This window comes from Aplidium turbinatum, chromosome 5 (genome assembly GCF_918807975.1).
Source record: "Aplidium turbinatum chromosome 5, kaAplTurb1.1, whole genome shotgun sequence".
Classification (NCBI taxonomy): domain Eukaryota; kingdom Metazoa; phylum Chordata; class Ascidiacea; order Aplousobranchia; family Polyclinidae; genus Aplidium; species Aplidium turbinatum.
Genome location: NC_137476.1, coordinates 26,034,942 through 26,054,486, shown reverse-complemented (window position 1 = coordinate 26,054,486; position 19,545 = coordinate 26,034,942). Strand labels below are relative to the sequence as shown.

Below are 19,545 nucleotides of genomic sequence, written 5' to 3'. Positions count from 1 at the left end.
ATTGATTTTAACTTGAAAATAATGAACAGAAAGACCAAAGACGATATCTTGGTTTAAAATGTAGCGAAGTTGTTTGCCATTCTTTTATTGTTTGACCACGTTAAATCACCTGTCTTGTTAATACCTCAGGCTCACACAGTATGTTTAATGAACAGAAGAACACGAACACTATCAGCAACTGTATGCAAATTATTTCAAGCTAGCTCAGTCGAAAATGCGGATGGCAACATGCAGTCATGAATTTTTCCAAGTTTCAGAGGTGCACGAATGCTTCTTGTACGTAATTAGGAAACGCACGATTTATTGTTCTATGCTAATTAACACAGTAAGCCTAATTATGATAATTAATCCTTTGGCCCAGTTGTTGATCTTGCTTATGCATCATGTAGCCTACTCGGGAAATAAAGCGTTCCGGGTTCTTGTAAAGTTTTCTTGGATACAAAGTTTCTTATTTTGGTCTAAAATCATAAATCTCACCTTCTGATTGGTTAATAAACGTCATCTGCTGCAACGACCTGCAGATTACAAACACGCCTACGTTTTACTCTATTGTTACATAATGTTTATCAAATTAAAATTATGGTTTGAATCATGTAGAAGGCAGCTTGAAAAGTTTTGTCGCTGTAACTTTGTCTGAATGAAGTCCCTTGAGTTACCATGCCAGTCTTACTCTTTTCTCGACCATAGAGTCTTTGATTTTATAAAGCTTACCGTCTGGTACATGCAATAGCGTTGACAGGGAGTTCCAGGTGGTACTATTGGACCCGGTCTGGGATGACTTTAGTGGATTTTCTGATGTTGGTGTTTCTTAGAAATTGTAGCCTACCTATAAAATGATAGTCAATACTCAATAGGCCTAATAATTAAAATAAAAAACCAAAAAAGGTAAAAAGAAAGGGAATACAGTAAAAGATTGTGTTTTAACTTTATTGGTTTTGCAGATTTCTTTATCCTTTCCAGGTCTGCGTTTTTTCTTTGTTCAATCTATTAAGCGATTTCTCTATTTTCGCGGTAAGACAAGCGAGCTTCGAGTGTGAAAACGCCAAACGAAACCTACTACTGCCATGGGCTGTATCCAAGGGGGGGGGGGGGGGGGGGGGGGGAATGACTAAGACGATTTTAGCCCACTGTCTATAAATCACCCCCCCCCCGAATTCTAAAAGTGGATAGAGCCCCTGCCTACTAAACAATAAATAGTTCTAGAACTTCATTAGACACAATACTTTGTTTAATTTCGACAACTCGCAAAAAACGATTCCTTCCAAAGGACGACTTACAGCATATATTCGATTGTTTTTCTTGTTTCGTGTTTGTGTGTTAGTCTTGATGGCTGTAACAAAAATAAAAGATATCGATTTCTGAACACTGTTTTATCGATGCATATTTGAAATCTTTTTTTCCTTTTGTTGGTGGCAATATCGGGTGTTTACTTTGTCGTTTTCTACAAGTTAGGGCCAGAAATAAAAAATAAATTGAATTGAATGCTTTGTAATTCGATTGTCTTTTGGCAACGTTATTTTTGCCACAATGAGGTTGAGGTTGAGTGCTGATATTAAAAACAAGTACAGTAGGCAAAACAGTTCATCAATTAGATTATTGCATAATAATGCTACATTTTGTTTACATTATGAGAAATTGGATAACAACAGTCGCTTCCATTAGTAACTATGCAATTTTATATGTTCTGGTACAGCTTGAGTGCTTTGCTGCAAGATAGCCTAACCTTACTTACGTTTAGCTGGATTGCAGTGGGTTGCCAGAGCAAGAAATACGAAGGTAAATCACTGCCCTTAAAGTTTCAATGGGGATGTTCTGGACTTTCGCGAATCCGCACTAAGGAATTTATTTTGTTTTGCAAAAACTTGGCAAGATTCTCAGCCTAAGCTGCCAATTTCTTTTTGAAGTCAACTAGCAAGGGATGGCAGGCAAAGTAACAAGATAGCCCAACGAAATGTTAAAAATTGTCTCAAAATGTTTCGTTTTAATTCAATGCAAAATTCCTTGTCTTGGTTTTGCATATATCAAGTTTATTAAGTAGCCTAAATCAATTCGTGTTGTTTCGTTTCTAATTGAAATTAAATTTGCTTGTATGTCAAGTCGAAACGTGGCCTACTAGCCTAGCACAAGAGAGTATGAGTATCACAAAATTTCTTTGTCCTAATTTTTTTTTTAAGCTATTTTTCTCCTGAAGAATCGTGTTTTACTTGGATCCGTTTTAAATATTACAATTTCGTTTCGACTAAATAGCTTGTTTTAGAATAGCTCCACGTCCTACTGTTCTGCCACTTAGACCAGTTGTGGAGGAGTTTCACGAAAGTTAGTTAAATCACTACAAAAACTTTTTATGCATTCAACTCTGAATAGTCGGTAACCGGTCGTAGCATTGGAGTAGGTCCCCACTTAGATCAGAGCAGCGCCGCATCAAATGTAATTAATTAAGCACGAAACTCGCAGTTAATTTGGCTGTCTCAGTATCAGCAGGCTTTGTGTAGCCAACCTTGAAATGACTGTTTTCAGTTTCATAAACTTGACTTTGGCTGTCATTTGAGTTTTAAAAGTGGAAATGGTTGTGTGATTTGACGCATGTTGCATAAAAGCGGTGTCGCGTTGTGCGATCAATCCTAGAGCTGTGATTTATCAATTTTCACTTTGGCTTAATACAGTAAACACCGACTGTAACTGAGTTACCTTCAGAACGAAAAACTTTGATTTGGACACCAGGTGAAAGCATTTCTTCAGTTAAATGTGTATTGAAATAATTTCAAAGAGTAAATGCACGAATCACTGATGAAAAAGGTTTTTGTGCAGTGCTACGATGGCACGTTTTGGTGACGTTTCGACAGCTGCAGTCTGCTGCCTACGTCAGTTTGTGGCACACGGCTAACCTTCGTCATCACTGTTGATGTTGAAAAACACCAAAAACGCGTCATTATATCATGATCAAATCATCTTTTTGTTGTAAATGCCAGCAACAGAGCTGTTGGAAATTTTTAAGTAAACCGAAGATTGAAACCAAAACGAAGGCGTTTTGTCGAATTTAAATTTCGTTTGTTAGTGTATGTCTTTATCTGGAAGAGATATTCTCTCCACCCTTCATCTTCTTTAAACAAGCCTGCTGGTCTTCATTCTGATTCGCGTGGGCTACCACTTGTCTACAGCGACTCCTCAATTTATATTCTTGGCATATCTGGTTTTCAGGTTTCTTTTTCTCATGTCATCTTTATCTTTAACTGCCTCTTTTAACATTTTCTTAGTCCTTTTTGTTCTCAATTTTTTGGCATTATCCTATTCCAGATGTGCCTTGTTTCGTCCATTCGTTTAAAATGTCCCAACTGCTTGAGATGGTATCCACGTAAATACGTCTCAAAATTTTTAACATTTGTTCTCTCTCTAGACCAGTGGTTCTCAAAATCTCAACCGAGAGTCCGTGGACCCCAAGAAGTTCGCGAAGCGATTTCGGGGGATCCGTGAAAGCCTCCGAGTTGATGAATATGCCTAAATTTTAATAATTGGTTGTGCTTTATTTGTGTAGCCCACTAGACTACAGTGATTCTCAAACTGCGTATCGCAAGTGAAATTTCAAAGTACATCCCACAAAGGTTTAGTTTCCTAACTAAAAATGTTATTAAATGAGTTAAGTCTTTAAGGCTATGTTCAACTTAATTCTTTTGAAACAGCGGATTGTTAATCAATGCTTAACTTGGACTGCTGACTAACGTTTGCATTTCTACTAGCGCTCACAGTTTTGCCATGACTGTGATTACAACGAAATATTGATTACAAATCAAAAAAAGTAAGAACTTTCTTGCAATGGTCGCAAAAATTCTATTAATTTTTGATAAAAATTATAAAACATTAAATCAGCATATACTGTAGATTAGATTTTAGATCCTGTGTGCCAACATTATAGCTCATAACATTACTTTTGGTTTACGTTCACGCGAATCTGTAGCATCAATACTTGGGCCTGTACCAAATACAAACAAAAGTAATCTACTTTTTACCCACTATTAAATTACATAAAGTGTATGATCATTTGTATTTGAACCTTAACATTTTCTCTTCATTTTTGTCACATCTAGTCCTAAACTTTCTGTGCATTATCTGAGGTTTTGACGCATAGACTTAAGTTAAGCGTTGCAAAAGGCAATTTTGCAAGTTTAAAAACACTATTTTAAGATTTTGTTGTCAGTTGTTCGATTAATCAATTCGATTGCGAAAGGAATACAATATGTGTTCACTGTTCATGCGTCAACAATGGGGATTTTGAAGCTAATTTTGATGGCAATTGACAATGCGTTGTTTTATTGTGCAGGATTTAGTATTAAAACACTCCTAATAAGGCACATTTTAGAATTATCACAATTTTTACAACACGGCCTTTATTGGTATGTTGTAAAAAGAAAACAAAAAACTCCGAACGCTTTTGTCTATGAATGTATCATCCCATGTCAGTGCAATGAAAATCAAGTTTTCAGATACTTGACAAGGGCTAGATGAATAGCCGAAAACGTTGATGTATTTGTTTTGTTTTCGAATCATGGAAAATTGTAACCAACGCAGGTTGACTTATGGGACTCTTCGGGATCAAGTTTTAAACGTACAAATTTTGTCCTGACTGGAAAGCTGTGGAGAGATGACTTATAGAGTGACCGAGAGTCGAAACCGACAAGGGAATTCACAACACTAAAACGAAATCGACTGAACCGAAAAGCAACTGCAAATAATTAAATCCCAATTAAAGTATTGAGTGCTGTCGGCATAAAATATTTGATTTGCATCAACGATGATAAAGTTGCCACGTGTAATCGATAAACATACAATTGAAGTAGTTAGGTTACTTACAATATGTTTTTTTTCAAAGTGTTATCTTCGAAAGCAAAGACCAAAAGCTGATAAAATTCCAAAACAAAACTTCGTTCCTAAACTTTTCATCAAATTTTCCTATAATTCAACTGATGATCCACTGGGATGCACGGTGTGACAAAACATTTTAAATAAAGTAAACAATATCACACCAAATCAGAAGAATCGGTTTATTTCAATACAGAGCTTTCGCCACACAAGTGTGGCTTCATCAGTATAAACTTATTCAAATAGAATCTATATTCTTAGTGACTTATTCTATTTGAATAAGTTTATACCGATGAAGCCACACTTGTGTGGCGAAAGCTCTGTATTTAAATAAACCGATTCTTCTGATTTGGTGTGATATTGTTTACTTTATTCAAAAGCTGATAATTGGTTTAATATCTGTGATTGAAACTTTTCATGAAATGTCAAAGTTCGAAACGACTATTGTCTCGCAAACGAAGAAAACAACCTTTAACACTACATTCCATTCAAAGGCATTCAAATCAAGCTCTAGCTCGCCACTACTGTAGTTACTAAGGGTATTCGAAACTGATTATTTTTGCGAAAAACAAAACGAAAATTTGAGGTATGAAAGAAAGCTAGAAATAAAACAGTAAAAAAACATTGAAACAAAACCAAAACTTTGTATGGAAAAAGTTTTTCTTCAAAAGTTTTTAATTTATTGTCTGGTTTTGCGTCTACTTGTGACGTGGACTCCTTTGATCAGCTGTTGACGTCACTAGTTGGGCGTAAAAAGTTGCAAATGTAACTTTTAAGTAGGTCAAGCAGTGTGTATCTTTTAGGTTCTACAGGAATTCGAGAGAAGCCCCAACAGGATTCACTCAAGTGGAGGGTTGTGCACCACATTTGACAAAGTAAGCTTTTCTCTCCTTTAAAAAAGTACCTTTAAGCTATCACTTAATGACATTCCTTTTTCCATATTCTTTCAAGTTTGGTGAACAATGTCATACCGTCCTTTTAAACTGAATGCTCGCGCCATCAGTTGCTTCAAAAACCAAATATATTGATGTTGGACTATTAGCAACGCTTATACTAAAAACCGCAACTTAATTTCAAAATTAAATTTTTATTATCACAACAAATGTCACAGACGTGATAATTAGCATGTCATTGAGGTTTCAAAGACGTAATAACAAAACGCAAGTGCTTGAGCAAGAGTTTATTTGCTTCCCCTCCAATGTTTATCACGTCAGTTCAGTACGTGTTTTGGCTGAAATAAGTTTCCGGCAGAAAAATAGCATTGTTTCTCATGAGCAAGACAACTCATGCTTTTCTTTACACTAAATGCGTTGATGACGTCCACATTTTGCAGGGACTTTACCCCAGCTAGATGCTATCAGGCGCAAAGTGAAACCACGATGAATAACACTTGCTTGAAGTTTATAGTTGAAGGTCCTCGGCATATATAATTACTGTTATTGTGTTTTGATGTAAAAACATGCCTGGTAGTAATTTGTTCAATTGAGGGTATTCAAGGTCGTTCTTATTTGTACAGGAATTACACATAATGGAAGAAACTGAGTCAAACTATCAGGAGGCCTTTGTTAACGAGAAAGAAGACCAGCGGGGTATGTTTTTCGTGTTTGTTTTCAAATTTACCTCTTAAATATTTTATTTGTTATAACTTGCATGGAGCTTTACGAAGGTTGAATTTTCAGAAATGAATCATTGATTACTGTAAGTCAGTATTTGTTTTTGTTGTTGTTAACGTAGAGAGTTCATTCAGAGAACCCGTTTGAAACCGTTTGCCATATTTCGCAATTTTCTAATAAAAAAAAATTATTCCGGAACTGAGCTATAACATGGCGCGCAAAGCTTTTAAAAGTTGCATGACAAGCTTATCTTCAATATTACTTAAATCTGAAATTGTACTGTTCTATTTAAAAGTTAGATGTCTTTCTTTTTTTTAAATTGTTGTCAGAAATTCAACTTTCATTGTCAACAAAGAAAAAAACTGTCGATTAAAGACTCAGTGGCGAGAACCACTGTCGGACGCTTTAATGGACGTTGGTTCTATGGACATCTATCTGATGTTTGTAACTTAGCAATAAACAGTTGTACTTGAAATTGGACACAACAATCGACATCTTTATGTTCTTGTCCAATGTCCATGTAGTTTCAACTTGGAAAAGACAATGGAAAAAAAACGTATAAAACACCAGCAATCCAGCATGCTGTATGTTAACTCTTTTTCTTGCACTTCAATAAGTTTTGAAAAGTAGAAAGTGAAACTATGTTTGGTTGGTGCGTGTACATTTTGTGATCTCCCTGTAACTCACTGCAATTTCTGTGCATACAATTTCATGCACCAAGTGAGTTCGATGCAAGCGTATGTACGATTGTACGTATGCCATCTCGCACAGAGTCGCCATGGCGGATCAGCTTGTCAAGTTTTGTAAGCTACACTTCGCGAACATAGCTAGAATGTCACGTAGTGCTATCACAGCGTCCATTTCGATCTTTTTCACTTCAAAGAACACGCAGTTTTTTTAATTGATATTTACACAACACACCTTGGCATGAGATGCAATGTAACTGTTGCAGAGGCGCCTCAAATGTACCACCTGAACTTGTCCACTGCTTGTTATTGTTTCCTCAAGAGCCCTGAGCGCTGAGCTGTTGTAATTTTGATCGATCATGAAAGCTCAAAAAAAAAATCACGTACGCCACAGCACAGCAAATTATAAACTTCAACATGCAGATGAATGACCAAATACGGAACATTGTTTTAGAATCAGTTCACGGATTACAAAGTTACGAAATATCGAAATATGCTAAGTCATTTGCTTTTGCTTCAATTTTTGGTAAAACAGCAAAAATCACGCTTGTTTTACGACAATCAATAAAACGAGCATAGGTCAGCTGTTGCAATTGCAATCACTGCTAATATAATTTGTCTGTTGTGAGGTTAGTGGGTTGCTTTTGGCCAAGGTATTTGTTGAATATGCAATCACTTTGACTTTGAGGTTACTGGTTTTTGACTGTTTTTTTTTTTTGCATTTTTGATTACTTTATTCTTTTTAAAACACACTTTAAAAACATCTAATTCGGTTTTAAAGCACTTATAGTAAAATTACAGCAATTGATTGTGTCACGTAATTTAGTCATGAGCAAAAAATTAAACGTGCAAGCAGCGGTACATGTAATTTTTTCAAGCTGTTTTAAGTTTTGCTCAACATCTATAACACATTTTGTAGAGTATTGTTTATACATCAGCCCTACAACCTGAGTTCTACACACTACCTACACACTACACACCTGAGTTCTACACTGAGTTCTACACAAAATTAAAAAATATTTTTTGTAAACACCAATGCTTTTGTGAGGAGCAATACAACTGATTTTTGCAAATTTGTTTAAATTAGTTGGTATAAAATAACCAAAGAAGTTATTTTTGGAGATTGCAGAGTATCAATATAGTTTTTGAGTGCAGGTTTTTAACCTTATGTTTCTGGTTTTCACTAGTAATTTACTGTGTAATTATCGCAAAAAAGGTTATTTTGGTTGGAGTATAGTGAATTTGCAATGTCAGTAATTGATTTGATTGTTCTGACATTTTAAGACGGAAATCCTTTATCCTTGACAAAAACTCCCTGGCAAGTCGAGTGCCTACCACCATGTTGAGGGTCAAACTGTATGAGCAATAGCATGCTAATTGCCTGCAATTGTTTGAGTTTATTACATCATAGTCGATGTACGTCATGCTCTGCTCGTGATGTGGAAGTCGCTTTCGTCATTTCATCGAAAAGTGATGTAACTGCATGCTTGCAAAAAAGCGAAAATGGCTTAACCGAAAAAACGATTTTCACCGCTTCAAACCACCTTTTTTTATGTCAAACCAGTACGTGAAAAACAGTTACAACTGTAGGTAAAAGCTCTGTCTCATCATCTGCATGAGTTGCTGGAAATTGAAGGCATGACAAGTCGAATTTTTGAATAATTAACGTTTCTTTTTCTAGTTTACTATAAATGTCAAATTTCGCAACCTTTGGCATGTAAGGATTCAATTGTTGCATACTTTGCTTTTGTTGTTTGAATTTTGCAAGGTAGTGAAAACTGGAGAAAACGGTATAAACAGGTTGTTGTTTGTATATGTATTTTAGAAGTTGCTTTATTTTTCATCTATTTTGCTGCATTTTTTTCTCTACAATACTGTTTTTTTGTGATGCTTCAACCCAATAAGGACAAGTTTTTTTTCAGTAATAAAGTTGTATATAAATAAATAAAAAATGCAAACGCGTGCAGTTATTTTATTAGAGAAAGTTCAAAAAGCTATTGAGGTGTTACTAAGCTAAACAAGATTAAAATGCCATCACAGAAATTACATCAGTTGTACGTTTGTTCTACAATCTACATTTTTGGTAATATAATATGATTCTATCTTTTATTTTTTGTGCAAGTTTTGGTTTGCTTTTCGGGTGTAATTTTGATTTTAATTCTGACGTCAAGTTATTCAAACATTTGTTGCAACTACTCACTCTGATTATGATTATTTTTATTTTTTTGGCAAACGCGGTGAAAGAAATGATCTTCTATTGCTAGTTTATTATTTGAAAGTCTCCGCTTGAAATTGCTTACCCGTTCCTTGTCAAACAACGACAGTGAAGGCTGTCTTGCTCCAAAGCTGCCGTTTATGCATTCCAACGCTTAACAACGTTGGAATGACGAAAAAAACTTTGGTCTGTATGGAACCAATGTAAAAATGACTCATTTAAAGGCGGTTTTGCCTTGTCCCTGGAAATCATTGTCACTAAAATTACGCAATATGAACATGTAAGCAATTTGGCTTTTATCAGAAGGCGTATATGGGCTTGATAAATTTAGGTTAAACTTCACACGTAATTTAAGCTTTCATAAGTTTCTTTATTGTGACGTTGTGTCAACATTACAATCAAGCTAGCTGATTACTCCCACTCGCATTCTGATGAGGCGGAAGGCGCGAAGTTGTCAACGTAAGCTCTTATTGTAAACTGCCATGACTCTATGTTTTTATTGCACAACCTAAACGTACCTTACTGACCGCGGTTATTTCCAAAGGAGCGAGAAACTTGCAATTATTATCAATCAAACTGATGCAGAGAAACGTCGATTTAACGCAGTGCACATAGTGTGTTTTTATTATTTATAACAAGTATATTACGAAGGCAACAGGGACCATTGTATTTTAACTTGGAACTATGAGTTAAAGTAGCCTACCTCTCACTAAGTGATGTAACATCTGGTGATCAACTCGTGATTAGCTCAGGCTATTGTGTATGTTTAACGTAAAACATGCTGAAATTTTCCATCAAAAATGAAACCCATTTATAGGCAAAGTGTGTATCTGAGAGTTTTCAGAAAGCAGCGCGCTATTGCTGTGCTATTTTGGTTTTACCTGAAAGTCATTAGCTCAGTACAAACTTTCAGGTTTGAAACGTTACTTTTTTTGTCCTCGATGGTAAGCCTTCCAAATGGCGCTACAAATAGTGAAATTATGAAAAAATTTCAAACATGGCACTGGCCCTGATGACACTGATTGATTGAATATTAGAAATTACTGTTTTTCCTAGCAATACTTGCGACGTTCATCGGATAAATGCGAAAATAAAAGCAGGTGAAGCAGCAAGTATTGCTAGAAAAGCTAATAATCCTGATAAGCATTCAAACTTTTCAATATTCAGAAAATATTGGGTCAAGCAGAAGAGTCTAACGAAGAAGGTGACAGTGATATATGCATGTTGCGGCTATGTCATCGGCCTCACCAGTATCGCACCACTAATTCATGTTGCAATAATTTGTTCTCGGTTACGGTTAAAAATAGTCGATTGGTTTCTTTCGGTTGTCTGTTCTTTCCTAAAGTATCGGACCACCAAAAGTAAGCTGCAGATTTTTGTGAGCTCTGCCAAGTAATGAGTTTTGACTTGCCTGGTATTTAACCCACTAGAAATTGTGTCAGCGAGTAAAACCAGGATATTGTCAATTGATATGATATCAAATTTCGTAAATCGAAACCGAATTCTGAAAATTTTGATTTATTTCGAGAGTCTTAAAATCTAAGAATGCAACATACCCTGATGCAAATTTGTCAACCTCTGTGAGGTCAAAGTGCTCTTTGCGACCACCTCATGAAATTCTGATCCCTTTTATGGATTCCTGATGCTATTTATCTTTGTTTACGGTAGTTGATTTTGAAACTTATAATGCAGTTTTCGGTTGCAGAATAATGTGTTATTTGTCACGTAACAAACGTTTTTGAACTGACTATTCCCGATCGAGACTTTTCCCATTCATCAAGTTAGAAACTAGAAACTTCATATCTAGTAAGTAAAGTGATTACTGTTTGTCTGGTTGCCGAGAAAATCATCAACATCAACAGCGTGTGCAATTTTGTTTTCATTGTTGATGTTTTTTCGGAAACACGGTCGTTAGATTTTCGGACTACGTAATTTTTATCTTGGGCTTAGGTTAGTGATTTTTTGCTGAAAAGTATAAGTTCAGTTCAGAAAAGTATAAGTTCACTTTGATTTATCTAAATTGATGTTTTACGAAGTTATGGCGTCTTTTCCATGTATGTATCAGTTAAACTTTTGGGATGTTTGTGATCATTTTTTCCCTATCCATAGTGCATGGCAAATGTGTTCAGTATCGTTGATAAGGGGGTCCAAGGGGTACTTTTAGACCCGGTCCGAGATTATTTTATTATATTTTATTGGTCTGAGATTTATTTGATTATATGGGCCTGGGAACTTGAATGAACTACTGTGTATTCTTTGGATATAGTCTGTTTTTCTTAAAAGTGTTTTGATTCGGGGCATAAGGATCCCATTGGTACCGAGCCCAAATTATCCTACCAACGGCCCTGGTGTTAAAATTTTGCCAACCGTGATTTATGTTTCTCGTTCAAGCTTGTTTGCATTTGTTTTCCATCATGAACATGTTCCGAAGTCCCCAAAGTTTTTCAGCTCTCACATTTGAATGGCCCTGTTGAAGCTTTCTGCTTTGTTATTTCAGTTCATCATTGTACTTTTTCGGTTGTGCACTCTTTTGACCTTGCAATGTTCTCGGCTGCAGAATAACGTTTTGTGGACTTGTTGAAGACAATTGTCCACGTGCACTCTCAACAAGTGTAAGACGTAAGAAAACAACTGGGCGACAACAAATGGTGAACTTTGGCATTGGTTTCAAGTCACGGGAAAGTTACACGAAGCAATGATTCAATATGTCAATCACGTTGCTGAAGCACGTCGTCAAAGAGGAAAGTAAATTGACGTCATATAATGGAAATGTATTGTTTGGGCGCGTTGCATGTATATGGCAAAAATTAACACATCCAGGAAAAGTGTAGGCTGCTTGTAATTTATTTTTAATTTATTATCATCACATACTTGACACCCGATGACATTTCTAACATGTGATATGGTACTGTAGCAATGTAGCATGTGTCCCACAGATTTCGTTTTTGGACTTTTAAGGCCGATTTATCAAACGTGAATGCAAAAGTTTTGACCTATTAATATTTCCAGAAATTGTCACAGATTCTTCTTCCTGTTTCACCGTGTTATTAAAATACCGGTTGTGTAGTCTGCTTTCTTTTGCAATTTTTATTCCCAGTAACGAATTATTCTTTATAAAATCTGAATTATTATTATATCAGTGTCTTAGTGTCTATATCGTCAGCACGATGGTGTGGTGTTCAGATTACGGCGCTGACGCAGAGGAAAAGCTTCCTCATTGGTTATGATGCTAAAAGCGAGGATTTGTAAGCTACAAGTTCAACATCCACATGAGTCCATCTTTCTTCAACAATCACAGCAAAGCGTTTTTTGATTGTGTAAATAGTTTAATTTTCTTGTCATACAACATGATCCAAAGCGAGAAAAGTTCCAAAGATTAGCCAGTTTTTAGTGGGAGCTTATTACTGTCGGCAGGGCCTATCTCTACAGTACTTTTCAAGAAGTAAAATAAGTCCGTAACATTGCGGTTCTTGCAGTATCATTATCTAAATACTTTGAATAAAAAGTACATTGGCCTGTTGACTTTTTGAATGCCTTGTTTGGTATTTGTGTTTAATTGCAATGACCACTGGAGATAATGATTTGACTTATCAATGATAGCTTCGGTGGCTACAAAACAAACAAACTGTGGGTTGAAGCTGTGTTGTGGTTACTGTTTGGCCTTTTACTTTTAGGTAGGCGACACCCACTGTATTCAACTCTCTTCGTGATGAGAATCGGTTTGAAACAACAAACTATTTTGTTCCTCTGTGTGGCTCACGTAAGCGCGCGTTTGCTGCCAGGAAATTGTCCGCAGAAAACGGTTCTGTTTTAATGAGATGTATACATTGAAGCATGGCAGGATTGAAGAAACAGCACACAAACGTAGATGCAAAACTTTTTAATTCACCACATTCAAAACATGTCAAGCTTGTCAAAACACTGCAAAGGACCAATTTTGTTATGCGAAACCAGTCATTTCTGTGCAGATTGTTACTATGTAAATCATTCAAAAACTTTTTTTAGAAATTTACCCGTCTGTTTTGTAACACTATTTTCTGACCGAATTAAGTCTACTAAGATTTTATTCGTTAAATCAATCGTGGGCCTATGCTACAGAGTTCTCAAGAAGACCAAATTTGAAAGGACAAGTTCAGAAGGTTTGCCATGTTTATATGTGCACTACATGTCTATGAAAGATCTCTTAATAAACACAGATCTCATTTTCAAATATGGGCCTACATTTAAAAGCATACAGTGTGATAACATTATCTAATCGTTATCAACATTTCAGCTTGTCGTTTTGTAGTAAAAAGTATCAGCATCATTTAATAGTTATGACTTCTTTGTTCGTGATTATTAACTCAAACATTTTTAACTTTCTTTCTAGCACTAATTTGCATTTCCTTTCTCACCCGTGACCCTTAATCAGTCAATACGTAATCGCTTTTAATTTTAATTGGTTGCGAGTGCAGGTTTTCTGTGAAACATTGATTTGTTACGGCAAGCCTTTTTTAGGGTTTTCTTGACTTATTTATTGCAAAGAAGTTATCTTTACAATAAAGAAAGTAAGCTTGCAATAGCTTTTTTGACTAATTTGCGTAAAATCTTCAACCAGCGTTAATACTCACCTACAACTTTTACCAATCAGAAGCGCGATATTTGTTTTTGAATGTGCAAATCTGTGCAGCAGTTAAGTCGAGCGCCATTTGCAAGAAGACGTTAAACCGGAAACAAAGTACGCTTTCCCCACTCCTCCGTCCTGTTGTAGGCATTTCTCAAAACAAAATCAGTTCCTTTGGTTTGTTTTTCTTAACTGTTTTTCTCCGTTATCCTTTGAATTCGAAGGGGACATTTGAAAATTTTGGAAATTCAACCAATAAGGAAGCATTGTGATTTTTTAAATCAGTTGTTGTTTGACTGGAAATTTTCAAACTTTGTTTCTGTTCTTTGGAAGCATTTCCCGAAATAAATACAAGGAAGGTTTGAAAAATAATGTTTTGTCTGAGGTTCAAGAAGAGAAAAAGCAAAAATTATGCAGAGAAGGGACCTAACAAAATTATCACCGAGAAATCATACGATATTTCAACCACCGACATAATTGTTTTCGTACTAAAGTTGAACAGAATGTAATAAGTTTTGTGTGATTAATTTTTAAATGTTATGTTGGTTTTCCACAAAAGCATGTATGGGTATTAAGCTCCAACCCAAATTTGGAATAATGTTCTTTGTTTCAAGTCTTTACTTCAGGAAACGTAACTCATCAAACCAGTAAAGTGCATCATTTATTTCTATTGTCCATTAGTTTCGGTAGAAACTGGAAAAATCCGGAATAAACTAAACTACTTCATGTTTAAAATCCAAACATCCTGTTAGCAATTTCATGTTTTCTTGTGTTATGTAATGGACACACAGCGTTCGTATTTTTAGGCTTTATTAGACAATGCGCTCGTAAAGAAAAATATGAAATTAAATAAACGGACAGCGCGATTTTGGGGTACTTTTTGTGCAAAATTCGCAAGCGCTTTGTAGTCACTGAAACTATTGTCCAAATTTCTTGAGTTTTAATGCAAAAACATCTTATATGGAAGTTTTAACAGAAAGTCAAACAATTGGTTATGATTATCTACTTTAAAACGGGTTATAATGTATGAACTAAAATGGAAATCTTGCGTTATGTTATTCAATATAATCCAAAAGGTATCACGTTTCTTGAAAATAAAACGCAAATGAAGAGAAATTAGGGAATTTTAAAAGGGACTTTGAAATCTTGAGTGCAAAAAATGTCACAATTTTGCGGAAATAGACATTTTTATTTTCATTTGATTTAGAAATGAAGAAAGTGTTTCCTTTACGTCACGAGGTGGAACGGAATGAACTTTGATGCACAATATTTCGATAGTCGTTGCGCTGTTTTGACGCAAACATATTTTGGCCACGCATTCTGGGCTGGATATAGCAGCAAACGTGCCCAGCGTAGACGGATGGGCGTAAAAACGAGAGAATCTGTGAAACGAGAGACCGCAAAATAGAAAAAGGCATGGTTTATTGTAAACAATGTGCAATGGCTGTTTGCGTATAGATAGACACGTCTACTTCAGACAAGCAGAGCAGTTACGGCAAAGCTATAAAAGATATATTATTTGTAAATGATTAGCACAAAAACAAGAAACAACCGAAAGAAAAAATGTGAGAAAAAACTATGGATTTACTTTGTTCAGAGTTTCAGTCAGCAAGTTATGGTATTACATTGATCAGGCAAACAAGATAATTGTGCAGTGCGACAACGAAAATGCTCGTTATTCTGGTGGTACGTTTGATAAAAATGGATTGTGCAATAGCACAAGTGTGCTACGGCGAAATAAAGTCAGTTTGAAACTAGTTAAATGTTAAATGCAAAAATCCCAACTGTATCATTTACAAAGCTTTAATGTAGCATATCCGTTTCCGTGGACATGTATTTGCGTATGTTGTTGTCAGGATGATTTCAAGTTTCCTATCTCATTGTTTGCAAACTTTTTCCTTTTCGCTTGAACGACAACGAAATTTCAAATTCCTTTCATGACGGACATTTACCAACGGGCAACGACCTGCCTCTGCCTGGTTATTGTTTTGTTGTTTGGCTCTTTCGAAGTAAACAACTCTGCGTCACTCTTTCATTGTGAGCGAAGGCTGCGCTGCGCAGATGTAGCTGTTTACTTTTCCAACTGTGCCTTTCAGTTTTGGTGTTTTATAACACAGTGACAACCTTATTATTGTTTGAAGTATATTACTCAATCGGTTTACTCTCTGAGCCAGCTAAGTCGACAAGTTTTAAGTTTTTCCTTTTGAATGTTCAATAAGGCAGAAACACTGTAAGTTGAATTTGTATGTCAACAGGGACATAAAATGTTATTAGACAGATTTCTATTCATCATGCATTAGATGTACTCTTCTCAACACTTTGGTTGAATATGAGTTTACATACTTTTACAACCGAGAAACTTCAAAATGTGCGAACTTTGTTTTACAACTGAGTTAAAAAATAACTGCAATTGGTAAATGTTTTTAGAGATAAACGGGTGATGACATTTTCTGGAATTTCTGTTTTTCTTGTGAGTAATGATGATTCTTTGGTGCCTGTTTTCTCTATGCTGGTGACTATTGTTTTATTAGCTTACGCTGCTTGTGGTATTTCACTCAACTCTGTAATCTTGCATTGCTTAACGCCAGCAGAAACGTTTTAGATATAAAATATTATTGCAAGGATAAGCTTCTGAATTAGTTTCTCTCATTTAGATGCAACGGACAAGTAGAATACCTTTTAGAAATTATTAGTGAATGCAAATATGTTGCTTCATTTACGCTTTGAATTGTCGGAACAGTAACTAAATTGAAAAAAAAGTGAATGAAACAGTTCAACTCTCCGGTAATTTTAAAACAGTTGTAGCATTTAAGAAAAAACTACCTTCAAACAGTAAATTTTCCGGAAGACCAGGAAATTTAGAACAAAAGCATGTGCGATTAAGCTTGAGGCAGAATCCATTAGTTTAGAAAAGAAGTGTCACAATTAGTTTCGTGCATTGGTTGTTTGATTTGCTTGTTTCAACTCGTTTTTTCAGTGTCATAACACAGTGACAATTAGGCTACGACGTCATACGACATTGTGACAAACATGATCCACAAAGGCTATAAACAGGTTCACTTTAATATCCCAACAACTCTTGTTTTTGAATAGTTCAGATTTCATTTCTCGAGCTGTTTAATGTTTATGTAGTGTCCCTAGTAGGCCCATGTGGTTGAACTGTCAGTGGGGACAAAAGATGATTTTCTTTGACGTATTCTTACCCGACGCCATGTTTCTGTTTGCTTCATTATTTCAAAAAATTCCAAGTTTAGTCATTCTTTATTACTTCTACGCAAGTTTGTGTGTGTTGAGCTGTTTTTCTTAATAGGCTGTATGTTTTTTTTTTTAGATCTGCTCGATCTCTGGATGACGTACCAAAATAAACCTTATTGCGTAATTTTCTCATCGGCATTGCTTGACCAACATAAAAACACAGAAAAGAAAACACATCCAAACAATTACAAAGACCAACTTGTTGAGTTTGCGTAGCCACTTGCCAGTCCCTATTTGTTTCACGTGCCACTTGAATGTGGTGTGAGGGTTTCGTCTTTCAAGATACAGCGCTTTCATTTAGAAAGCACAAAAATTGAGTTTATTTTCTCACTTTTCATAAACACTCTTGGTTGCCAAGCTTGTTCCATAACAGAAATACACCAAAAATATTACGTTTTTTTATTGTAACAACATGTTTTCTTAGAGTAGACCAAACCCAACCAACCTTTGCCTCCAAGTTGTTTACAGCACAAAAGCGGAAGTAGTAACTTGAGAACAATTTATGGCAACTGGCACGACATAATAATACCAAAGCAGAGTATTTTGATAGTCTCAGTATGTTTAGTATTCGCTGTTCAATTGGTTGTATCGTTGCAATACACCATCGTTGAAGTTTGCAGGTGCTGAGCACCAGCAATGCGCTTCTACACTTTGAAGATTACCGAAAAATCACCATTCTACAATTATGTTAATTTCTACTATTTTTCGTGGCAGTTCCAAATCGCAACCTCACATTTCGCCTTTTTCCCTTGATTCCCGTTTCATGCAATTTCGCTTCAAAAAAATACAATTCTTGTCAAGTTTATTTCGATTTATTGAGACTTTGCGTGCGGCGGTCGCATAAACATGGTTCATGGTTTACGTTTACATGTTTAGATTATCCTTATTTATGAAGAGAGAAGTTTTTGAGAAAAAAAATGTCAAGACTGCTTATAAACCTTGGTTTGCAAGCAATGGGAAGTGTTCATGCTAGGAAAAGCAGCGTGAAGTGTCCGCTCGCTTGTCCAAAAATCTGTTATTTACTTTATTACTTTTTATATTTTAGGTTTTTTTCTAGCAGTTTATAATTGACGCTGATTACTTTATATACAGCAGAAAGCAAGCACCAAAGCTCCCAGAAGAAACAAAGTGACGACAACGCACATAAACCTGAAATAAACAAGGCCGGGAAGAAATATCACTCTCGGCGGCGCAAAGGTGCCTCAAAGCCCCGCAAAATTCAACAAGTTCGTCGTGATCTGGCGTTGGAGGAAAACCACGCCGACAACAAAGCGAAAAGCCTCGACTCAGTCCTGCAACGAGTTTTGAAGGCGAAACAAGCTGACAAGCTTTTTAACAACCAGTCCATAAGTTCGAGTTCAGACAAGATGATAGACATGCACGAAACACTTGCTATGCATCACCATCACAGTCCAAAGTCAGTAAGAGCTTCTACGAGATCTCCAGGCTCCGTAGATTCCCCAGCCAGTTTGTACAGCACCGAAAGACCAGAGGATAACATGTCGGATAACAGCGCACCGCAAAGCGTTGAACCGTTTGTGAAAATTCGGCCACAAAGTGGTGGAAACATCAGTCCAGGAGCACTTCCATCCTATGAAATGGATAGCGAACTGCAAAGGTCTCTTCCTTCGGAGGTTGCTCGAAGGCGTTCAATGTCGCCTTTTCAACCCGAATCTCCGAAAGACAGTCAAGATCGTTTAGTATCTTCTCCATCCCAAGCTCCTTCTGTTTCTGGTCTTCGGATTCCTTCATCGGCATTCAGTGCTATGAATGGGAACCAAGCAAGTGCCTTTGCTGCAATGGCAGCTGAAATGGGTCTTCCCACTATGATTCCCACTAGCGCCATAATGACGCCCACAATATCTCCCATGATGGCAATCCAACAGCAACAGCAATTTCTCCATGAGAATGGAAATGCTTCTGAGAGCAAGAAACAGGAACTTTCTTTTCAAAATCACAACAGTTTCAACTCTTCCGCCAGAGGAATCATTGGGCCAAACGGAAGTGGCCCTCGCTCCGCCGGAAGTCCCTCTCCAGAAGATAAGGCACAATACAAACGTCCACCCCACACATATCCCGCTTTAATTGCTTCTGCCATCTTGGACAGTCCTGGGCATCTCATTACTCTGCGTGGCATCTACGACTACATTATGAATCATTTTCCCTACTACAAGTACTGCCACGACAAGTCAGCCTGGCAAAATTCAATACGTCATAACCTCAGCTTAAACCAGTGCTTTGTAAAAGGTGAGACCTTTATGAATGTTTTGTTTATCTGAAAAACTCGACGTGTTTTCTCGTGAAGTATTCAACTATTTG

At 36.3% G+C, this 19,545-nt stretch overlaps 1 protein-coding gene across 3 annotated transcripts in view; it reads left to right on the top strand.

The window, feature by feature from the left end:
• Positions 1 to 1,672: 1,672 nt before the first annotated feature.
• Positions 1,673 to 19,545, top strand: part of LOC145769986 (uncharacterized) — a 31,243-nt gene continuing 13,370 nt past the window's right edge. For all 3 annotated transcript variants that reach the window (XM_082581559.1, XM_082581558.1, XM_082581557.1), the window contains exons 1-4: positions 1,673 to 1,776; positions 5,658 to 5,729; positions 6,371 to 6,443; positions 18,319 to 19,473. In XM_082581559.1, the coding sequence (XP_082437685.1) occupies positions 6,383 to 6,443; positions 18,319 to 19,473 (1,216 nt within the window). In that variant the 5' untranslated portion in view covers positions 1,673 to 1,776; positions 5,658 to 5,729; positions 6,371 to 6,382. The remainder of the gene's footprint in view (positions 1,777 to 5,657; positions 5,730 to 6,370; positions 6,444 to 18,318; positions 19,474 to 19,545) is intronic.